The sequence below is a fragment of the Pseudochaenichthys georgianus genome, chromosome 13 (assembly GCF_902827115.2).
Source record: "Pseudochaenichthys georgianus chromosome 13, fPseGeo1.2, whole genome shotgun sequence".
In the NCBI taxonomy this organism is placed as follows: domain Eukaryota; kingdom Metazoa; phylum Chordata; class Actinopteri; order Perciformes; family Channichthyidae; genus Pseudochaenichthys; species Pseudochaenichthys georgianus.
Genome location: NC_047515.1, coordinates 6,277,534 through 6,302,358, shown reverse-complemented (window position 1 = coordinate 6,302,358; position 24,825 = coordinate 6,277,534). Strand labels below are relative to the sequence as shown.

Here is a 24,825-nt window from a genome sequence, read left to right as displayed (position 1 = left end):
CGAACTCTTTGTTTAAAACGAATTGGCCATCGGAATGTGTGGAGGAATTCTCCCAAGGGTCACATTCCACAGCTCTCCCCCACTCCTGTGATCTCCCATCCGCCAGTCTTTAGGTTTGTGTTAGCATATTTCTATGCCGTAATTCATACTGGTCCTCTCACGCACATACATTCTCCTTACAGTATACATACATAGGCTATATGAGTCCGTGTATCTACGGACCATTTGTTTTTCTTTATTAAAAAAGTAAACGGAAGAGCGTCTGAGAGGCGTTTTGGCCCTTTTGCCCTTTTGCTTTTTACCTTACTAAATGGTCTAATGGTCAGTGGAGCGAGGGGGGGGCCCGCGAAACTCGCGGAAGTGATTTCAAAACAAAAAGCACTCGTTTGCGGAACAAAGAAAACGGCCAAGACACACATTGAGTCCAGGACATTTATGTTATTAAGGGCTGTAAATATAATAAGCCTGTGTCTAAAATTGACAACAGGCTTATTATATTTACAGCCCTTAAGATACACTTTTGTGTTTAACAGCTGACCACCATGACATACTTTATTTTAGTAGATTTCGCATGAGAGCAAAATGTATAAATATGAGCATTAAATTATATGAATATGAGAACAAAATGCATGAATGTGTGAGTGACAATATATGAATGTGTGCATTGAAATATGATAATATGAGGGCAAAATGTATGAATGTGTGAGTGTAAATATATACCTGTGTGAGAGTGAAAATGTATGTATGTAAAAGGAGAATATATGTGTGTAAGAGTGAAAATATGCTGCATTTTGAATGTCCGATAGTCCACCATTTCCACCGGAAATATCAAACATTTAATAAAAGTGAAAAACAATGAACAAGACTTAACGTATTCATCATAATTAATTATTCCCGCCGTCCCTCTTCGTCTCGTTTCGTATCACTCCGTTTACCTGATTACCTCACCCCCTCCCTAGTAAATACATCCTGTTGAGCAGAATCTACAGTTTCCAGTATTTTCCGTTTCGTAAAATGATAAAATACGGCGAAGATATTAAAATATGTACTTCCATTATTCATACTTCTGAAATATATCTATATTAACTTTATATCATCGTATGTCCGTGTTTATTGGGTCTTTTTCCATGAAACAAAGACTGGCATATAGTTTAAAGCCAGTACTTTCGACAGAAATACACATATACATCCTGTTGAGCAGGATCTACAGTTTCCAGTATTTTCCGTTTCGTAAAATGATCAAATACGGCGAAGATAATCAAATATGTGCTTCCATTTTTCATACTTTTGAAATGTATTAACTTTATATCATCGTATCTCCGTGTTTACTGGGTATTTTTGCATGAAACAAAGACTGGGATATAGTTTCAAGCCAGTGCTTTCGACAAAAACACAGGGCAATGTTGTCCGGACTGTTGTTTTTATGCGGCACCGGCTTGAACAGGTCATGTGATCTGATCACGCCGGCGTGACGGTCAACTCCAAAGGGTTAATATTAAATACATATAAGTATTTTTACAACTTGTATTTAGAAATACTCTGTTGTAATTATTGATGCATACATGTGTTCATCCATTCAATGTGGCATCTGCTATAATGGGGTTAATGTATGATATTACTTAATAATACAATACATTATAATATATGATATGATAATTACATGTTAGTTTTATTAATTTCTTATTTCATAGTTTCTCATTATTATTATTTTTATCGCTCATCTTATTTTTGATTTTATTAATCTGTGTGAATCTGTGCTGTCCTGTTTTTCACTCTCACTCTGTTGCTGTTTGAACTACTGCATTTCTCCACGGGATTAATAAAGGTCCATCTTATCTTATCTTAATGTATATTTTATTTTGACTGGGACACACCCATTTGAGTCTGATCTAGAGTGCTACATCTGTATACACACACACTCGCGAGCTTCCCCTCCAAACGAAAATATCTTCCCTCCGTAGTATTTTGATCATTTGCTCCGCTAATAATCAATCAGATCGATGGATTCCAGAGGAGAGAAAACTTTGAAGGCCTTTTTCTCAAAATGATGACTCGGTGACAGTCATTGTATAATGTGACATATTTCGCTTAATACTTGGAGTACAAAAACAATCTTGATATCATTAGAAAGCTAGGAATATCCTCTTTTCAGCAGTGTATACAACTCAAAATGTGTCTTCGGGTCAATGCGACTGATTTCGATAGAGCAGGTCACATATTAGGTACAAAACTAAATGAATGAATACATAATGTAATATTTTGAGCCATATTACTTGAGTTATAGACCGAACCATTTACAATGGGGGGCAATAGCAATATACTATTAGCTCTTGAATTTGAGTTTTTAAGCATTTTTTGCTACAATTGAAGCACCAGGCTTCCGGGAGTATACCATGAATAGTGGTTAAACAAGTGGTTTAACAGGTGTACACTTTTGAAGGCTATATCTGTTATGTTCATTGAAAAAAAAGTTGTTTCTCATGTCATTTCTTGTATTTAAATAACTGTTTCGAAGTGTTCCAGTCATGCTTTCAACCGCACCACAGCACTGAGACTGCTCTTGTTAAGGTCTTCAATGACATCCACTAAAACGCCGACAGTGGCAGAATCTCGGTTTTAGTGTTATTATCTCTTAGTGCTGCATTTGACACTGTTGACCACAACATATTACTAGACCGACTGGAAAACTTGGTCGGACTTTGGGAAACAGTTCTGAATTGGTTTGAATCCTACTTAAAGAACAGAAAAAAAAATGTTTCTACAGGGTTCCTCAAGGCTCCATCCTGGGGCCTCATCTCTTGATCATCTACATGCTACCACTGGCTCAGATAAGAAAAACAACATAATAAGTTACCATACAGTAGCTATGCAGATGATACACACATTTAAATATCCATTTCACCAGGAGACTATGCTCCAATTCAAACTCTGAGTTAATGCATTGAAAAAATAAACGACTGGATGTGTCAGAACTTTCGTCAAATAAACAAAGATAAAACTGAGGTAATTGTTTTGGAGTCTTGGAGGAACTAATAAAAGTCAGCGCTGAGCTTCAGTCTGCAATGTTGAAAACAACAGATAAAGACAGAAATCTAGGTGTAGTCATGGACTCTGACCTTAATTTCAACAGTCACATTAAAACAATTACTAAGTCAGCCTACTATCACTTTAAGAATATATCTAGGATTAAAGATTTATGTCACAACTGATTTGGAAAAACCTGTACATGCTTTTATCTTCAGTAGAATCGACAACTGTAATGGTGTTTTTACAGGTCGCATAAACAAATCTATTAGAAGGCTGCAGCTGATTCAGAACGCTGCTCGAGTCCTCACTAACACTAAAAAAGTGGATCACATGACATGGACTCTTCACACCACCACCATCACCAAAAAAGCTCGACAGCGGCTCTTCTTCCTCCGCAGGCTGAGGAGGTTCAACATGGACTCCAGGATACTCTGCAACTTCTACAGGTGCACCATAGAGTATCCTGACTGGCTGCATCACGGCCTGGTACGGCAGCTGCACCGCCCTCAATCGTAAGGCTTTACAGAGGGTGGTGAAAACTGCACAGAACATCACCAGGACAGAGCTGCCATCCATGGAGGACATTTACTCCCAGCGGCTCAGGAAGAAAGCCCTCAGGATTATAAAAGACCCCCATCACCCCAGCCACAAACTGTTCTGTCTGCTGCCGTCTGGCAGGCGGTACCGCAGTATCCGGTCTGAAACAACCAGACTCAGGGACAGTTTCATCCCACAAACAACATCTGTTAAACACCTGAACTGTTGAAACAACATCCATAATATTTATCTGGCTGCTAGCTTTATCTATTTACCTTAAATATCATATTCCAATAACTTGCATATAGACTCTTATTGCACTATTTCACTATTTTAAACAATTTTTATTTTTGTATTTACTATTTACTGTTTGCTTTCACTATATTTCTCTGTTTATCTGTGTTATTGTGTTGCACTGTTGGAGAAGCCTGTGACCTAAGATTGTAATTGTCATAACTACACTCTAGCTATGTTTTTTATGACAAATAAAGAACATTGAACCTTGAATATCAGTCCAGTTCTGAAGTCTTTAGACTGGCTTCCTGTCTGTCAAATAATTGATTTAAAAAATACTGCTGCTGGTTTATAAAGCTTTGAATTTAGGCCCAAAATACATTTCTGACCTACTGCTAAATTATGAACCATCCAGATCTCTCAGGTCTTCTGGGACAGGTCTGCTTTCTGTCAACACTAAAGATGGTGAAGCAGTGTTCAGTTATTATGCATCTCTTACTACTTTTAAATCCAGGCTGAAGACTTTTCTTTTTTCGCTGCTTTTAATTGAACTAGTCATATCGTACACTGCACTGTAACCTTTTTTACATGCATTTTATACCTGTGTTATGTTTATTTTATTATCTTTGCTTTTTAATGAATGTTTTTAAATGCTATTTTATAATGTGTTTCCGATGCACTATTTCTTAATGCTCTTAACCATTGTATGGTATTTGGGTCTGTGGGACCCGTTTTCTTTATTTAGCTAAAGAAAAATTATATGATAAATTATTTTTTCAAACTCACACTCAATGGCCTTGGCTCATTTTCTGTGCTAGCGAAAATGATGTCATTTAAAAACAGAAACGGCCGGTCGTCAAGGGCCGGCTCGATTCGCTGACTGCCGTTTCTGTTTTTAAATGACATCATTTTCTGTGATTCTCCAGATTCTCCAGATGGCCAGTCCGGAGGGTGGAAAATACATACCGGAAGTTTAAAAAGACGTGCAACGGGACGGTGTTCCCACAGGAAACAAAACCTAAAATATTAAATGAAACAATCTCATCTCTTAAAATTCACAACTTATTGTGAATTAAACATTCACAAACTTATAATTATGTATTCACATGTTTAACTCTGTTACACATGCACGCAACTAACAGAAGAGCGTAGGGCAGAATTAGGAGGGAATTCCGTCTCGTAGCGTGTGTGCACCGTTTTGAACGTAGCGTGTGTGCACCGTTTTGAAATGCCGCTCTAAATTACCCTTCTTCGGTAAAGCCACGCTCGCATTGCAGATGAGACAGATGGACTTTGAATTGCAATAAACAAAAAAATAATCATCCTCCCACTCGGAGTGAAAATTATATATTTTGGGCTTTGTTGCTTCTGCCATAATTGCGGTATTGTGTGTGTGCGGACTGTCACTCCTGTTGACACGAGAGGCTTCTCAATTCTTAAATTTCCCCTCCTCGACTCCTATCTTCGAGACTTAGTCCCGCCCACAGGAGATGCGAGCGGAGGACTGAGGAGGGGAACCGAGGAGAGACGAGCGGAAGCAGCAGGCAGTTAGAGAAATGAGAACTCCTCTCCTCTGAGCAGTCATTTTAAAGAGACGTCCATTAATGATGACAGGAGGCACAGCAGCCCTCTGTCTGATGGACAGATGTGTTCATGACGACTTATATATTTATTTTGAATTCATTGAGAGTGTGGTATAATGAGACAACAACAGGCTACAGATGCGGACACACACACACAAATATATTTATATAAATATATACAATTTAAAGTATGACAGCACTCTCATAATAACATAACACAATCAGAGACTGGATATATCCCCCCCTCTCTCTGGTCGCTGAAATGGGGAATTGAAATTACGGGCCAAAAGTTGTATTTACAAGTATCTACGCACTGTACAACACACACACCTACAAACTGTACCACACACACACCACACTGTACCACACACACCTACAGCTCCTAAAACATAATCAGGCTACAGCCGTTGTGAATTTTATTATGTGAAGCACTAAAATATCGACTCTTTGTTTGCAGTTATCTACTAAACTAAAGCAAATCAAGAGAGTAGGACTGTTATACTGAGTGATATATATTATACACACTGCTCTGCTTTCTGCACGGACCTCACAGCTGTTCTCTCTGGAAACATCGCGACAAGCTGTGATTGGCTGAGATAAGTCCGGCCATGCGTCACGCCTCCACCGTTCCCGGAAATGCATCCGCGGAGGAGCCGTGGAGGAACCATCAGTGTATCCTCGGTTATAGCTCCTCCAGAGAGCCTCGATCCTCGGTCCTCAGTGTGTATTTAGAGAAATGAGATGTCATTCAAAATGGCGCGCCGAAATTAATTTCCTGGTCACTACCGGAGGACCGAGTAGTCGAGGAGGGGAAATTTGAGAATTGAGAAGCCTCTACGGACACAACACACTCTCACTCCCTAAGCGTCCAGATTTGGCGTCCGTTTGGTCAGTGTCCGTGGCGTCCAGTTGTGACGCTCCTAGGCTCCTTCAGCGTCATAAAGGGACGCAAATAGCTTTCAACTGATTGCAATGTATTCCCATCTGCGGCGGAATTTGACGCTCATGGAAGCATGGCATTCGTTTGTGTTGGCTGCCCTTAAAGGCAATGTGAGCGTCCATTCCCATTGGATAACGGAGAATTGTACACCCGGAAGTAAGTATTCCTCTTACTGTCGATTGATTTTACAGTAATATCTGCACTACTCATCGACTAAAAAACACCAGATTATCCTTGTTAATTACACAACATTGATTGGTTTAAATTGTGTGCAATGCTTTTGTATTTTCCCCCTTCGATTCAGAGAAACAAATATTTTTTCTGAGTAAAGGATGGCAGAAGACACTACACTACCCAGAATCCCCAGCTATCGTTTGGACTACACCATGTTCTCTGTTTGACAAACCCTGTGATAGTCCTCAAGCTCTGTGATTGGAGAGTGTGCTCCGAGGGTTACGCCGATTATCGAACAGCACTTGAAATGGGATGTAACCACGGCAGACTGTCCAAAACTAGATTTGAACGGGTCCACCGCGTCCCCCCCTCCCCCACCCGGTGCCCAGAACTACACATGATGGCTATTCTGTTTCGCAACATGTTCTCTATCTATGGCACATCTCTACTGGTCTAAACATCCACTACAGACCAGGGGCTTCGTCGAGGAAGAGGGTAAGGTGTCACCGGTCGAGGAGGACGAGGATTTCCAGGAGAGGGAGGCAGAGAGAGCGTAATCAGATGAGTACTAACCCTCCCCATACCCCCATCTCCCACCCTGTGTCTGTAGGTTTTTGATTTGTTTTCCTCTTTCTCTTTTTTCAGTTTTGGGGTTAGTTTTCACAGTCTGCTCCCTCACCCACCTATTTTCTGCATTAGCATTTCTCTGGTTTTCGGTTCTGTTCTGCCTTGTCTTGGCCAAACCTTGTATCTGTTCTAAGTTTCCTATGAGTTTGGCTCCATCCTGCTCCACCCTGAAAAATTCACAGCCAGCACCATGTCCGGCTGTAGCCAGTGTTTCGTATTCATAAAGGGTTTTGGGTGGAGTATCACTTCAGCTGACTCTCTTTTAAATAATCCTTTTTAATATCAATACAATGCTTTTTTTGTGTGAAACTTTTACGGTGGTCCTGAAAACGTGTAACATAACACATACAGCCTTTGGTTAGTGCCACAGTAAGATGAGGTTGTTTGGGATATTGTCTAAATGTCAACCCACTCTCTTCAGTCTGCGTACAAATGACACGACTTTACACATTGGAAATGCGTGCAATAGATACGCAGAAGTGCAATTTTGCGTGCATATGATACGCTAATCTTTCCCATTGAGATCTGATGCAGAGTTTTGCGTGCATATGATACGCCACGTTTTGTCCGTCGGGTCTTGGTAGACCGGAAGCTGTGCGGTTCATAAAAACATGTTCATACCGGATCTTACTCAATATCAAGCCACGATTATTGTTTTTATTTTAAATCGTATAATGTCGGACTTTTTTTGCCGTCTGTGAGTAAAAGAAATAGGGCTCGGACCCTCAGAATAATGAAATCTGTATTTTTTTAAATCTTTTTTTCCTTCTAAGTTGTTATTCTTTTCTGAATAACACACTGTTATTTACTCAACAATAACACACAATTATCCTTATTTTTATTTATTAGTTTAATTCTATAATCTCTGTTTTTTTAGCCGTTTCTCAGTAACTGAATTCCAAAATAAAGTCACCGGAAACAGACATTACTTTGCATTTAGCTGACGCTTTTATCCAAAGCGACTTACAATAAGTACATTCGACCAGAAAGACACAACCTTGAAGAAAACAGAATCATATAAGTACATCAGGTTTCATAGAGCCAAGCATTTCAAGTGCTACTCAGCTGGCTTTAGATAAGCCAGTCCTTTATTAGTATATACGTGCTTTGTTAGCAGTTCTTTGTTAGTAATTATATCGCTCGAGGTGGAGTCGAAATAGATGAGTTTTCAGTCTTCCCCGGAAGGTGTGTAAACTTTCTGCTGTCCTGATATCAATGGGGAGCTCATTCCACCATTTTGGAGCCAGGATAGCAAACCCACGTGTTTTTGCTGATGGGAACTTTTGTCCCCCTCGCAGCGAGGGTGCAGCAAGTCGTTTGGCTGATGCAGAGCGGAGTGCACCTGCTGGGGTGTACAGTTTAACCATGTCCTGGATGTAGGAAGGGCCAGATCCATTTGCAGCATGGTATGCAAGTACCAGTGTCTTGAAGTGAATTCTAGCAGTTACCGGAAGCCAGTGAAGGGAGCGGAGGAGCGGAGTGGTGTGGGAAAATGTAGGAAGTTTGAAGACCAGACGAGCCGCTGCATTCTGGATGAGCTGCAGAGGTCGGATGGCACATGCAGGTAGACCAGCCAGGAGGGAGTTGCAGTAGTCTAGGCGTGAGGTGACGAAAGCCTGGACCAGAACCTGCGTCGCTTTCTGGGTCAGCTGGGGACGTATCTTCCTGATGTTGTAAAGCGTGTATCTGCAGCAGCGGGTTGTAGCAGCGATGTTTGCAGTGAAGGACAGGTTGTTATCTAGGATCACACCCAGATTCCTTGCAGTCTGGGTCGGGGAAACAACAGAGGTGCCGATGTTGATTGTCAGGTCAAGAGTGGGACAATCTTTTCCCTGAAGGAAAAGCAGTTCAGTCTTGTCAAGGTTGAGCTTGAGGTGATGAGCGGACATCCACTGAGAGATGTCGGCTAAACAAGCAGAGATGCGTGCGACGACCTGGGTCTCTGAGCGGGGAAAGGACAGAATTAATTGGGTGTCGTCAGCGTAGCAGTGGTATGAAAAACCATGCGGGCTAATGACAGATCCGAGCGAGTTTGTGTACAGGGAGAAGAGGAGGGGACCAAGAACAGAGCCCTGATGGACTCCTGTAGTTAATTGACAAGGGTCGGACTTGGACCCTCTCCAAGTTACCCTGTAGGTACGGTCTTTGAGGTATGAGGTGAGGAGGGAAAGTGCAGAGCCTGAAACTCCAAGTTCTTGGAGAGTGCGAAGGAGGATCTGATGGTTCACCGTGTCGAATGCAGCAGACAGGTCCAAAAGGATGATGACAGAGGAGAGGGATGCTGCTTTGGCAGTGTGCAGTTCCTCAGTGACAGCAATGAGAGCAGTTTCTGTGGAGTGACCTGCCTTGAAACCAGACTGGTGCGGATCCAGAAGGTTGTTCTGATGGAGATAACAGGAGAGTTGTTTAAAGACAGCGCGTTCAAGTGTTTTAGACAGGAACGGGACGAGAGAGACAGGCCTGTAGTTTATAACATTAGACGGGTTGAGAGTGGGTTTATTTAGGAGAGGGTTTACTCTTGCCTCATTGAGACTGTTTGGAAAGTGACCAGAAGTTAGAGAAGTGTTGATGAAATGGGTGAGAAACGGTAGAATATCAGGAGCGATAGTCTGAAGGAGGTTTGAAGGGATAGGGTCCATAGGACAGGTGGTAGGGCGGGCAGAGGTAATGAGGGTAAGAACCTCACTTGGCGAGAGAGGGGAAAAGGAGGTTAGTGTGCTGGTGGAAGGAGGGTCTGGTGACCCATCGGTGAGTAAAGGTGAGTCAGAAAAAGAAGAGCGAATATCATCAACCTTTTTTTCAAAGTGGTTAACAAAGTCGCTTGACAGAAGTGACGAGGGGGGAGGGGCTTTGGGAGGGTCCAAGAGGGTGGAAAAGATGGGAAATAGTTTTTTAGGATTGGAATAGGAAGATTGGATCTTATCTTGAAAGAAAGTTATTTTGCCTGAGAGATCGAAGCAGAGAAAGAGGAGAGGAGAGCCTGATAGGTTAGGAGGTCGTCGCGGTGTTTGGATTTCCACCGTTTCCGCTCTGCTGCCCTAAGGACGGTTCTATTAGCACGCAGTGCGTCATTTAGCCAGGGAGCAGGAGGGGACTGACGAGCCTGCCGAGATGTGAGAGGACAGAGAGAGTCCAGAGAGGATGAGAGAGTAGAGAGTAGAGTTTCTGCAGCAGAGTTTGGAGGCAGGAGTTGGAACGAGTCAGAGGAAGGAAGGGCTGAGAGCACCGATGAGGCAAAGGTAGAGGGGGAGAGGGAACGGAGGGAACGGAGGGAACGGAGGGAACGGAGGTTACGGCGGACAGGTGCAGGATGAGAAGAGATTAGTTTGTTATGTTTGGAAAGGGGTAGAGAGAATGAATTGAAGAAGTGATCGGAGGTGTGGAGCGGGTTTACAGAGAGGTTAAAAGTAGTGCAGTTCCTTGAGAATATGAGATCAAGGACATTGCCAGCTTTATGAGTTGGTGGGGACGGAGACAGTGAGAAAGCAAAGGCGGTTAACAGAGATGTTAGTATGTCTATCTTCCCCGTCTGGAGGTTGAAGTCTCCGAGAAGTACAGCGGGAGGGCCAGATTCAGGGATGTGTGAGAGGAGATTATCTAATTCCTCCAAGAAGTCCCCCAAGGCGCCTGGTGGACGGTAGAGAACAACAATGATTAATTGTATAGGATGGGTTACTGTGACGGCATGGAATTCAAAGGTGGAAGGAGTGAAGTTAGGTAGCTTGAAGAGGGAAAAGCTCCATTTGGGAGAGAGCAGGAGACCAGTGCCACCTCCTCTGCCAGTGGGTCTGGCTGTATGGGAGAAGGAATATGCTGTGGAGAGAGCTGCTGGGGTGGATGTGTTGAATGGAGTAATCCAGGTCTCAGTGAGAGCAAGGAAATCCAGGGTCTGCAGGGAGGCGTAGCCAGAGATGAAGTCAGCCTTAGGAACAGCTGACTGGCAGTTCCACAGGCCACCTGAAACTAGATGTTGGATGTCAGTGGAGCTCGTGGGATAGACGAGAGCAGGCCGGTTATATCGATTACGAGATACACGGGGCCAGTGATAATTGCGAGAAGACACATGAACAGGAATGGAGAAAATACACATGATTATAGCACGAGGGGCTAGAAAGCTAAAGAAAAGAAAATAAGACACCAGCGATATTTAGCTCAATCAGAGTAGGATTTGCCTCCTCTTTGTCACCTTCGTGACTCCCACAGGACTCCAATGTCTTTGTCAGTCTTACTCCCACAGGACTCCAATGTCTATGTCAGTCTGACGCTGAAGCTGACGCTCCAGGAAAGAGCTACCTAAAATGGACGCCTGATTGCTGAGCTCTCACAGCTGTGGGGCCACGCCCCTCTAATTAGTTAACTCTCTACAGCTGATGGGCGACAGCTGAGAGGCCCTGCCTATATTAATGCAGGCTTCAATGCCTATTGAGATCTGTGTAACTGGTTCACGTGAGCAGATCTGAGATTTAAAATCTCTCAAAAGCACCGTTTTAGCTACAATAACTACAGAACAATTATACAGAGTAGAATAAATGAAATAGAGAAGTCTAATAAAACAAGAATATAACTTACAGTGGTTGCTGCGTCAATAAGTATTGTCGCCACCCGGTCTAGATGCACACTGAGTTCTTCAGTTTTGGAATGCCCTATTTAAATGCTTTTTTAGCTGGAAAATGACTACTTCACGCTGTTGTACACTTCACGCAATCAGCTGAGAGGCCCTGCCTATTTTAATGCAGGCTTGAATGCCTACTGAGACCTGTGTAACTGGTTCACGTGAGCAGATCTGAGATTTAAAATCTCTCAAAAGCGCCGTTTTAGCTACAATAACTACAGAACAATTATACAGAGTAGAATAAATGACATAGAGAAGTCTAATAAAACAAGAATATAACTTACAGTGGTTGCTGCGTCAATAAGTATTGTCGCCACCCGGTCTAGATGCAGACGTAGGCCTATAAGGGATATTTCGAGCATCATCGCGATACACAACACAAACCCACTGAACTGATTACCCAAGATCCTAAGCTAGAAGCTCGGTAATTGGATTGTTTAGTAATGCGATACGAAATCCGAAAAACATTTAAAAAAAGAAAATAATACTTTATCCCGATTGTGCTTGCTTTTCTCTTTGGAAGTCATCACATAACGGCATTGTAATACACGGTTTGGCTGCATTACATTTTACACATCTGCCTTAGTTCTTTATTTATAGAGCCCTGATGAGAAGACTTCTAGACAAACAGGAAGAACAGCCACGGAAACTGAATATGTGACGTGGATCATAAATAGGGTTGGGTACCGAGAACCGGTTCCGGTTCGGAACCGGTTCCAACATTTAGATTCCAACGGCATCATTTAGAAATGTGAATTTCGGTTCCGCTTTTCGATGCTTGAGGAAATGTTTCTCGCCGCTCTCCGTAGCCTACTGCATGACTGCAGCGGGGCGGGAAACGTAGCGTTGTACCTACACTTCCTACAGTGTAACCTGAGACCAGGGCCGGCCCGTTGCACTGATGTTCGCCTAGGGCGCCAGATATGTGGAGGCGCTGCGCTGGCAGCTCTGGGAGGAAAAAAATGTGTTTTGACCGTTGGTGCTCATCCTAATTTTTGGCCTTGATGTAACAACATTCATAATTAAGTAAATGTAACACCCTTTTCATCCCGGTTACAATTTTAATTTCCCCTGTACGATGGGCGCTGTAAGTGATGAAAATGGGGGATGTTGGCTTATCTGGCAACCGCAGCTCACAGCCAAAGTGCGAGTGAGCGAAGGAGAAACGGAGGGCGCTGTTGTTATTAGCATCTGGTGCTAGCTGCTATAACGGAAGAAGAAGATGTTTCTACAATGATGTGGAGGGAGAGTCCTCTCCAGTCAGACTGAGGCTGATAACTTCAGCTCAGTGAGGTAAAGGACTCTGAGTGTTTAGATAGTTCACTTTAGTCTAAGTTATCTCAGTGGGTCTCTAACGTTTTGATCACAATTTACGTAAACACATATTTCCAAGGCTCTCCTTTATAATTATTGGGATAAAACAGGTTTGAAATCATTCCAATGTATACTATAGGACAGTAAACCAGACATATCGTTTTAAACTGGAGAGATACAACAAATATGCATAAATAAAATATTAAAATAAGATATGAATGAACAACAAAAATAAAATACGTTACATGTATTTGTTATTGGCTATGGTAGGTTACTGGTTATGCTCACATACTTATTTAATTATTAAAATGTAAACCGATCTTTTTCATATGGGTGTTTGGAGTTGTACCCCCTAGATCTAGTCTCTAGTAATTCTGCTTAAAGTGCACCAGATTGAAGCATTTTACTTCAAAATGTTCGAACCTTTCTTCCCTGTATGCCTGAGAAGGCAGATGCTTGTTTTTCTCAAAAAGAACTGTTCTTTAAAAGTTGGACTGTTGCACTGTTGTAGCTTCAGTGGTTCTCAGGTTACAGTTACTTAGCAGTGAATATAAACAGACTGATTCATGTGAATATTACTGTAAACTAACCTGTGTAAAAGTTTCTCGAATAAATGTAATTTTTTTGGTGGAAGAAGCATGTATAATTGTTTTACCCTGCCCCTCAAAGAACCGGAATCGAAAAGTAGAATCGGAATCGGAATCGTGGAAATTCAAACGATACCCAACCCTAATCATAAATATATCAGCAATTAAACAACATCTTCCATTTATTTTCACACAATACGTCTCCTTGCAGTATCAACCTTAATTCGACTGACTTTTATATTTGATCCAATTGGTAGATAGGTTATATTTATACCATAACGGTGCACAGCTGATAGAAAAGGACTTGTAGTTTTTAAAGATATTGCTGATTTTCTTTGAATATAAGAACGTAAATACTGAGTTGAAAGAATAGTCAGGGGTTTTGGGTGATGGGAGACACATCTATGGAATCACAATTTCAATAGCTTACCATTAAATGACGGATATACCTTTCTATCTGTGATGTTTTACAAATCAGATATTAATGTTAGAAGTAAAACATGAGAAATAGTATAGCAACAACCTGTAAAATTATGTAAAAACATGAATAAAACTACACATCTTAAGATACATCTGTATACATACATAAGTGTCCTACACTAATAATACAAAGTTATTATTAATATTCTGTGTGTACCTTGTGTGCACCGCCTAGTGGTTAAAGCACGTTATTGAATAATTGTTGTTGAATAATGTTACTTGATGAAAAAAATATTAAGAGTACATACTTTCATAGGGGGAAAGTAGAAGGTTAATGATAGAAATATAGAATATAAAAAATCAAGAAGATACTGTAAGTGATCTCTACAATTAAACAGTTTAGTGCCGGATGTACAAAGATATTAATATGAGTATGTGCAAAACAGACAATCTAATTAACCTTCCTGTTTCTCGCTTGAGGCCAGGAAAAGGCTAGTCACTGTGACCTTTAAACCTGTGCTGGACTATGGTGATTTGTTGTATATGAATGCACCTGCCAATTACCTGAGCAAATTGGATGCTGCGTATCACAGTGCTCTGAGATTTGTCACAAATTGTAAAGCGCTTACACATCACTGTACACTGTATACCAAGGCAGGTTTACCATCACTCTCTGTACGGAGGCTCAGTCATTGGTACACGTTTATCTATAAAGCTTTGTTGGGTAAACTCCCGTATTATATCTGCTCTCTGATAACACAGAGAGTTGCAAGCAGCTATTGTCTGAGGTCACATGATGTAGTCTTGTTAGATGTGCCAAGAGTAAGGACTGTCTTAGGTAAGACAGCTTTTATGTGCGCAGCTCCACTTGCTTGGAACAATCTTCAGCAAGAATTGAAACTGAGCGATCTCATTCCTCTGCATGTTTTTAAAGCTAGGCAAAATGAAATGCTTGCTGATACAATGGGCACTTGTAAATGTCTATAACTATGTATCCTGTAATTATAATGTATAATGTCCTTTATTGTTTTATGTTTCATGTGGAATCTATATGCTGCAGGTCTCCCTTGAAAAAGAGATCTATGATCCCAATGGGACCAATCTGGTTAAATAAAGGTTTGAAATGAAATGAAATGAAATGAACCTTTATTAACACATTAAAAAATACTTTAGGTTAACCTCTTAAGCCCGAAGGTCCCCCCAGTGGACCCCTCCCACCGTTTTTTTACGAGACTATGTCTCAGGGCTTCTTAACATTTATGAAACTATTAATGTGTCATACCCTTTTAAAGGTAAGAAACTCCGCTAACTGACAATAAGAACAATTGTTAGCTAAGAAAAAACACAAGAGTAATACCAAGCCTTTGAATTAGCATTGAGCGAAGAAATGCTAACTAATGCTAACGCTTTTTTACACAGAACTGATGGTAGAAATGCCCTTATTACTATCTTAACTGCACAAACAAGATATATACGATTTTAAAGCTGAGACTCCACAGATTCCACACATGTAATATCATCACTGTACGACCTTGAATTCCTGGAACTATCAGCCAGAAAAGAGAAAGTAAACAACATCCGATTTCAAAAATATTACAATAATTACGTCTTACCTTTTTTGATTTGTGATCAAAAGTTGTGTTCAACGGAATCCAATGTCTTTGTGTCACGTAGACATTTTTACTGATAATCCATCATCATATTTATGGCAATATACTGTGTATAAAGTTTTGCCGTCCAGGCTTGTACTTTCAGATATGTTTCGTTTGCTTCTCTATTACGTCCGCAATGGTAATGTTTACGTGGATTTGGGAACTGCCCATCCATTCTATTGGATTTAATGGTTAAGAAAAAGGTGTAAATCACCCAAATCGAACAATGGGTTCCAGAGATATGGTCCTGCGTAAAGTATAAAGAATGCCAGCCAGCTTAAGTACATTACACAGGAGACTTTACTTATTGTTTACTACGTAAGGAAGCAGGAATTGCAGGACCCAGAGGGCATGGAGCACAGAGCGGACAGCAGATAACGGAATTGCAGTTGTATTGCTTATAGATTATCAGAACATTTCAAAGGGGACACAGCCACATTGGATATTAACCTATGGAATAACTACATCGTTTTTATCGTTTTAATGCCATTAAAGACCAGTTTAGACCAGACAAAGAGGAAGGTGAGCCATGTTAGCCTAGCGCATTAGCGCTAGCGCCACTTGTTTTGATGTACGTTTTTGTTGATAACGTCGCGAGTTTGTATCTTTCAGTGTTGAGGTGGGCACCGTTATATTCTGTGTCTTTACGATCATAAACAATGTGTTGGATGTGCAGCTAGGATAAGTAATAAGGGAGCTAGGAGTGATTTTTGGTGCAGTAATAGGTTAGCATTTTTCGCTCTGCGCTAATTCAGAGGCTCAGAGGATAACAGAGTAGGCCTATGTTTTATTTAAAAAAAAAAAAATGTCACAACAGTTGTATTTGGATAGAATGAATACCTATAGTGATAATTCAAAGTAATACAATGATTTTTACAGTGAAAAAGTTCAAATGGAACTGATGGTTCCCAAATTACCCAGAGGTGAGTCCGCTTGGACTTTATTTTTCTTGCTTTGAGAGAAAAGATTATTAATGTATCCCTTTTAGAAGTGAAGATATAGTCTTTGTTGTGTTAGTGGCATTTTCGAGCCTGAAACCTGAAAAACAGGCTCAGTGCTTAAGAGGTTAACTAATTGTTTTTGCGCTGATCAGGGGGTACTTGGCTGAATGTCTTTGTTCAAAGGGGGTACATTATTGAAAAAAGTTTGAGAACCACTGATCTAGAGAATTCTAACGGCACTTATCATGGCTGCCACTTCGGTGCAGTAATAGGTTAGCATTTTTCGCTCGGGGCTAATTCAGAGGCTCACTGTAAGAGGATAACAGAGTAGGCCTATGTTTTATTTTTATTTTTTTCACAACAGTTGTATTTGGATGGAATGAATACCTATAGTGATAATTCAAAGTAATAATATGATTTTTACAGTGAAAAAGTTCAAATGGAACTGATGGTTCCCAAATTACCCAGAGGTGAGTCCGCTTGGACTTTATTTTTCTAAACCTCTCTAAAAAGATCACATTTCACTTGTTTTGCATCAATCTTGATACAGGGTACTTATTATATGTTATAGTTTGGATTCCTAAATCTTTTAGTCTACTAGCCCATCATTCAACGGTGGTTTTCACTATAAGTAATCGGGATTTCTTAGGCGGACATTAGAATTTACATGTTTTACAGTGTTCCATCTGAATTGACTTTAAAATAAAAACATCTATATTGATTCTGACACTTCCACATCCAACTCACAGATGTAACCTTGCTTTGAGAGAAAAGATTATTAATGTATCCCTTTTAGAAGTCAAGATATAGTCTTTGTTGTGTTAGTGGCATTTTCGAGCCTGAAACCTGAAAAACAGGCTCAGGGCTTAAGAGGTTAAGGTCTTCTTTTAAATAAGAAAAAAGCTTTGGAGGTATCTACACATAAATATTAAGCCTGACAAAGTACTTAAAGTCTAATATATTGCTTTCCTGCAATGTTAACTATGTTGAAGCACTTATTTTAACTGATAGTATACACATTAATTATACTCTTATGTATGTAGATAGCAGAGGTGGGAGTAAGTCCTACATGTGCAAGTCATGAGCAGGTCTCAAGTCTTGACCTACAAGTATCAAGCAAGTCCCAAGTCACTGTGGTGAGAGTCAAGCAAGTCAAGTCAAGTCATTGCTCAGGTCAAGCAAGTCAATTAAAGTCATACATAATTCTAATGAATAAGCCCAGTTTCCGCATTTAAATCAGTTAAAAGACAGTGGTTATGAAAATGGATTCAAACCACACTATGATCTTCATTACATACACAGTTAATCATTTGAAATCTAATCTAGACCGATGACAATCATATTAGATTCATATTAACCCTAGAACTGCAGACAATATAGCTAGGACTCAATCAAAAAGTCTGTTCAACAAGGCAGAATTCCAGGTAAGAAAATCATATATGGCATTTGCCATTACACATATTTAATTTAAATGTATGTTAACACTAAAACCGCCAACAGCGTCAGCACCTACATAGATATTGTGGAGGAAACTTCTGTGTAGCAATGCAGTGGGAGTCACCGACTCATGAAGGAGACACAGGACGAGCAGGAGTTCTGATGTCAAACACTGGCAGTGTATTACAAGCATCGGCCGGAGAATTCATATCACAAGTCACAGCAGCAGAAAGTTCTGACTGCTCAGGTGGGTTGCCATGTCAATTCTGAATCACCCTCTCATCAATGTTGACCTTTTAACCAGTTTACAGGGAGTCCACCCACATATTGGGAGAGGTATCTGTGACCACCTGGAGGTACTGAATTACTTTATCTGACTCTATGGCTCTTGTGACCGAGAGTTGACGGGTCATTTAATTTGTTCCACTTCATAATTTCCTTATAAACTAAGTAGGACGATTTTAAACTCACTTAATTGGTTTAATTGATTTTTCTTTCGGTCATGACCGAAAGAACGAGATCGCGGATACAAGCGGCCGAGATGGGTTTTCTCCGCAGGGTGGCTGGTGTCTCCCTTGGGATAAGGTGAGAAGTTCAGTCATCCGGGAGGGACTCTGAGTTTAACCGCTCCTCCTTCGCGTCGAAAGGAGCCAGTTGAGGTGGTTCGGGCACCTAGTTAGGATGCCACCTGGGCGCCTCCTTGGGGAGGTGTTCCAGGCACGTCCAGCTGGGAAGAGACCAATGGGTAGACCTAGGAGGGATTATATCTCTTCGCTGGCCTGGGAGCACCTTGGGATCCCCCAGTCAGAGCTGGTTGATGTGGCCAGGGAAAATAAAGTTTAGGGCTCTCTGCTGGAACTGCTACCCTCGAGACCCGACCACGGATACGCGGGAGAAGATGGATGGATGGATTAATTGGTTTAATTTAGAAATTGCTTCAGTTTATCATCATAACAGATCAAAAAGTTCAGATTTATTTTACAATAAATCAAGGAATGATGCACTTCTACAAACAAAAACAACATAATTAAAACATATAAACAAACTACTAAAAGTAGATGAACTACATTATTCAAAAGTTTACAGTAACTTCTGATAATAACACAGGGGAAATAAACGAGGCATCTCTTTTCCTCTCTCTCTCTCCCGACAGCCCGTCAGTATCAGGGTTAGTCAAAATGAATCCCTTGGCGGTTATAGTGTTCATTTACCGTTTTGTCTTCTCTTTGCAATGCTTTATTGATTTGAAACCAAGTCTAATGTAGCTTAAACTTAACGTTAGCTTTCTAGCTAACACAACACATGCATGTAGCCTACCTTTCTCTGTGGTGTTTTTTGTTGTGACGAATGAAGTTGGATGTTGTGGTGGTCGTGTCACTGATCTTTATGCTGCAGACCCTGCATACCGCTGTTCTCTTCTTATTACCGTCATCGACAACATAATCCTTGAATACTTGACTATTTTTGGAGTAAAGCTAGCGGCTGCCATATTAACTGAGACTCCTGCCTTCTAGTGGGTTGCCAGGTTTGCGCGCATGGCACTACAATCACATTTTTCGAAAAAAATAAACGTAATATCTCACTACAAAAACAAAAGCAAATATTTAATTTTAAACACTCAAGTCCTTTCAAGTCATCTATCTCAAGCTTAAGTCATGTCTCAAGTCATGAATACCAAGTCAAAATCAAGTCAAGTCTTTTATCAATGTTAGTCAAGCAAGTCTCAAGTCAAAAAATATGCGACTCGAGTCTGGCTCGAGTCATGTCATGTGACTCGAGTCACCACCTCTGGTAGATAGTATAAGAAATGTGCAGAATTTGACAGTTTAATGGTGGAGGTTTACACACATATTGATATATGTCTTGGAATGCACTGTTGAGTAACCTGTGACCCAAGTTTTTCATTCATTGCATAACTACACCGTAGTTGTGTATATGATATGTCAATAAACCTTTGAAAATCTTGAAATCTTGAAAGGGAAGTGCAAAATAGCCATTATATACATTCTGTAATTAACTATTCGTAGAGAATAACGAGTAATGAACATACTTTATAGAGATCTGCAGATAAATGTTTAGTCTTCTCAAGCACCAACTATCAAATATCTCTCCTGATTGTTGGCACTTGACAATCACCTTTCCCTGAATTTTACTCAGGTGTAACTAAAGTCTGATTTAAGGGTTGTTTATATTTCACATCATTAATCAGAATCTGCAACGTAACTAAACTAAATGTAGTGGAGTAAAAATACCAGGTTAACCTCTGAATTGTAGTGGAGTAGAATTACAAAGTAACAATGAGCTGTCATGTGGGTATATATTAATGCTGCCCATTATGGATACAAGCGATTATCACCCTGTGAGCCTCTCCGCTCACACAGGGTTCAAATATGGACGGACAGAGCAGGTTCGTGTAACACCATTAGCTCCAAACAAAAGTATCCACGGGTCTCCAACGTTGCCTGTGTGGCAACCTTCACAGGTCCTTTTGCCACCTTCCAGGATCCCGCCTACTGCAAAACAGCCCAGAACCAGGTTACGACATGCTTTTATTCCGGCACTGATTACCTGATTCCGATCAGCTGTCTGGCCTCCGGCCGAGCCACTCCCTTCACTCCAGCAGCCGGCGCCCTAACCACTCCCTGCTGCCACACACCCATTTAGTAATTACATGTTTTAAATGTGTACACACCAATTTGTTTCCTATCGACTAAACCTCCAGGGCTGTACACAGTTTAATACTGTCAACTTCTAATTTTGGGAAAAACGAAAACCTCTTTTAAAACTACAATTCCCAGTAGAGACGTGCCATAGTAGAACATGTTGCGAAACACAATAGCCAGCATGTGTAGTTCTGGGGGGGGCGTTCAAGTCCAGTTTTGGATGGTCTGCCGTGGTTTCCTTCCATTTCAAAGAGCTGTTTGACGCTCGGCGTAACCTTGGCGCACTGCCACTCCAACATCCAATCCCAGAGCTTGAAGATTATTCACGGGGTTTGTCAACGTGACTGTAGTCTCAAACGATAGCTGGGGATTATGGGTAGTGTAGTGTCTTCGGCCATCCTAAACTGTGAATTTTTTTTCGGATATCATATCGCATTAACACCATATCCCAATTTGCATTGCGGCCCAAGATTATAGAATTAAACGAATAAATAAAAACAAGGATAATTGTGTGTTATTGTTGAGTAAATAACAGTGTGTTATTTAGAAAAGAATAACAAATTGGAAGGAGAAAAAGATTTTAAAAAATACAGATTTCAGTATTCTGAGGCTCTGAGCCCTATTTCTTTTCCTCACAGACGGCAAAAAAAGTCCGACATTATACGATTTAAAATAAAAACAATAATCGTGGCTTGGTATTGAGTAAGAACATGTTTTTATGAACCACACAGCTTCCGGTCTACCAAGACCCGACGGCCAAAACGTGGCGTATCATATGCATGCAGAACTCGGTATCAGATCTCAATGGGAATGGCTAGTGTTACGGAAATCCTTGACCTAGTCAATACTATGGAGATATACAAATCAGAATGATCAAACAATAAACTGGTGAAACAAAATAGAGTTGTCTGTCTGGTTCTTTATTCGAGACCTCGAAGGTACAGGTCTCACAGAGTACAGAGTACTCTGGAAGAGTGCACACAGAGGCAAGTGTGTGTGTAGGTTTTATAGGATCTTGACAGTTCAACAACACTTCGTCACCTGTCACTGTTGCAGGGCTGGATGGAGAGATAAGCTACCCCTGCTTTCCAGAGGAACAGAAACTGTACATTGCTAATATAGTAACTCAGGAACTGGTTAAAGACAGTTAGAAGTGAGGAAGCAGGAACTCATTGTGGGTCAAAGACAGATATAACTGAGGAAATCAGGAACTCATTGTGGAACAGGGAACACACACAGGAACTTGTTCAAGACACTGTCACCCAGAATCTCATCATAAGTCTAGCAAAGGACATGAACTGAAATACATCATCATGGATCTACTGCATTTGGTTTTAGCATATTAGGTAACATATACTATTTGCCACTACACTCGCGTATCATATGCACGCAATATAGGACTTCTGCGTATCTATTGCACGCATTTCCAAAGTGTAAAGTCGTGTCATTTGTACGCAGACTGAAGAGAGTGGGTTGCTAAATGTACATGTTCGGGCCACTGCCTGACCGATTGATTGTTATAAAGTCAGGCTTTACAGAGCTTTAAATATATCAACACTACAGATTCAGGATAGAATAAAATACATGATAAAGAATAAATTAGACATCTCCAAAAGGCCAGACAAAAACGAAAGTGCATATATCGGCCCCAGATGTGAAAACATTTAAATGTACAGGACTTTTACAAATCTGAATCAATGATGTCAATCATTACATTCTGAATCTATGAAGTCAATCAATACTTAAGGAATTGTTTTGGATCTGCAAACATTTATTTTTCACAACTTGTGATAGCTTTTTTAATTGTATGCATTTTGCATTCAATTTGCAGATATTGTGCACACGTAAGGATGACAAGATCAATGTGGAGGAACACTTAAAATATCAATAATCAATAATAACTGTTAAATATTTTATATGTTTTATTAAATCCTTAAATTAATATATTATTAACCTACCGACTTGTTAACATACTCTAGTTTCAATGACAAAACATAAACAATTGTTCGCATTTATTCATAGCAACGCCTTTAGTTATTCAAATTTCCATAAAATCAATAAAGTTCCTCATGTGGTAAATGGCGGTGTTGGCAAAATCCATAGGGACTTGGCTTGGCAACTGGAAGGTCACCAGTTCAAGTCCTGGCAATACCAAGTGCTACCGAGGTGTCCCTGAGCAAGGCACCGTTCCCTACACTGCTCACCGGGTGCCGTTCATAATGGCAGCCCACTGCTCCTAACACTAGGATGGGTCAAATGCAGAGAAAAAATGTAATTAAATAGTGTATTATGTAATGAACCATTGTTTAAACTTCGTTAGGGATAATAGACTGTTTGTCTTTCTTACATGCAGGAATAGTTTTTTTAGATGGTGGCATTAACAGATTAAAATATTTTGACTTAATTGTAATTTTTACAATCATAATCACTATAATGCTCACCAAACATCTGTCACAGGAAAATAAGGCATAGTGCTGTAGTACATTTCACACTTCCATTGGCTGAGCAAGACAGATCAGCGGCAGGAAAAAAAGGATTAGCCTCCATGCATCTTTCATCTTGCTTTTGTTATACTGTAACACATGCATTCAAAACGGCTGTTAATGCAATCATTTCCATAACAATACTCACCACTGCTTTCATAAATGTGTAAGCACATTTATGGTTGAAGAATGGGAGTTAAGTATTTTCAGATTTACAATAAGATAAAAGCACTTCTTAAACCAAGGATAAAAGAAGGCATATATTATTGGATTTAAGGTTGAGTTGAAGTAACCCAACCAAGCAAAAGCCTCAAAGAGAGCAGCAGGTGTGTTAAAGCCAGTGAAGGCATCGATTATTAGGTTCGTAAAAGACGGCATCCAACAAAAGATAAAGGCACCAAGCACAATACCCAGAGTCTTTGCAGCCTTATGCTCAGACTGTTTAACCAACCCTCTGTCGTTTGAACAATTACCCATATCTCCAATCTTTCTGACATGCTCTTTTGCCACGATAAATATTTTAGTGTACAGACAAACCATAACAGTGCAGGGAAAGAAAAATGTAGTTACACAGTCCAGGATTCCCCAAAGGGGGTTAAAGAAAAGGTTACAACTGCCGAGGCACTTTATCGATTCCATATACTCCTCTAACCCTACTACATTAGCCTTTGAGTAAATTTGTCCATAACAGTAGAGGGCAGCCAATGCCCAGCTTGCACATACCATAATCCACGCCACTGACATGGTGATATTCCTAGAGTAATGCAGAGGATTACATATTGCTTGTTGCCTGTCCACCGCAATACAAACGAGGTGGAATATAGAGACAGATACAAGAAACATATCAGAACTTGAGTGAAGCATACAGAAATCATCCCCATAAAACCAGCAGCCATGAATGGTCCGAATGGTGCTGAAGGGCATCACAGCGACACCCACAAGAAGGTCCGAAAGAGCAAGAGATAAAACAAGCACATTGGTGGGATTATGCAACTGCTTGAAATGAGCTATTGATACCATGACAATAAAGTTCCCTAAAATGGTAACCAGCATACATGAAACAAAGAACAAGTAAAGGGCGACTTTGGTCCCTGCATTGAACTGTTTCGTAACACACGAGGCATTAGAGCCCGGAAAACAGAACTGCTCCTGAGAAAGGCCATACTTCATGATGGAACCAAAGATGTGATGCAGAGCCTCAACAGAGACACACAGATCTGTGTTAGGGTTAATGGTTGTCTTAGCCATAAAAAAAAAACTGCATCGACAACGCCTTCCAGTAGGACGTCCTGGGCCATCCAATCAGAGAGGGTTTCATCAATGTATGACAGACAGCCTATCACACAATATTTTGTGTTTTAGAAAGACTGACAAACAAACAGTTATGTCATTTTTAAACTGAGTAAAGAATATTTTGTAAAGACATACGCTGCAGTTGACACATACTTGTGTTTAAAAGTGATGGGGTCATCACAGGTCAGAAGATTTTAAATGGTCTTCAAAATATACACTTTTAGGCAGTGTAATTGGGGGGTCAAAGTCAGGTTAGAGTAGATAGATACCAACATTAGGGGCGTTAAAACTGATGAGTACA

The 24,825-nt window shown here is 40.6% G+C and overlaps 1 protein-coding gene across 1 annotated transcript; it reads right to left on the bottom strand.

The window, feature by feature from the left end:
• Nucleotides 1-23,387: 23,387 nt before the first annotated feature.
• On the bottom strand, nucleotides 23,388-24,401 carry LOC117457547 (trace amine-associated receptor 13c-like). Its single transcript, XM_034097694.1, has one exon. It carries the CDS (start codon nucleotides 24,399-24,401, stop codon nucleotides 23,388-23,390), a length of 1,014 nt encoding a protein of 337 aa, XP_033953585.1.
• Between the last annotated feature and the right edge of the window lie 424 nt (nucleotides 24,402-24,825).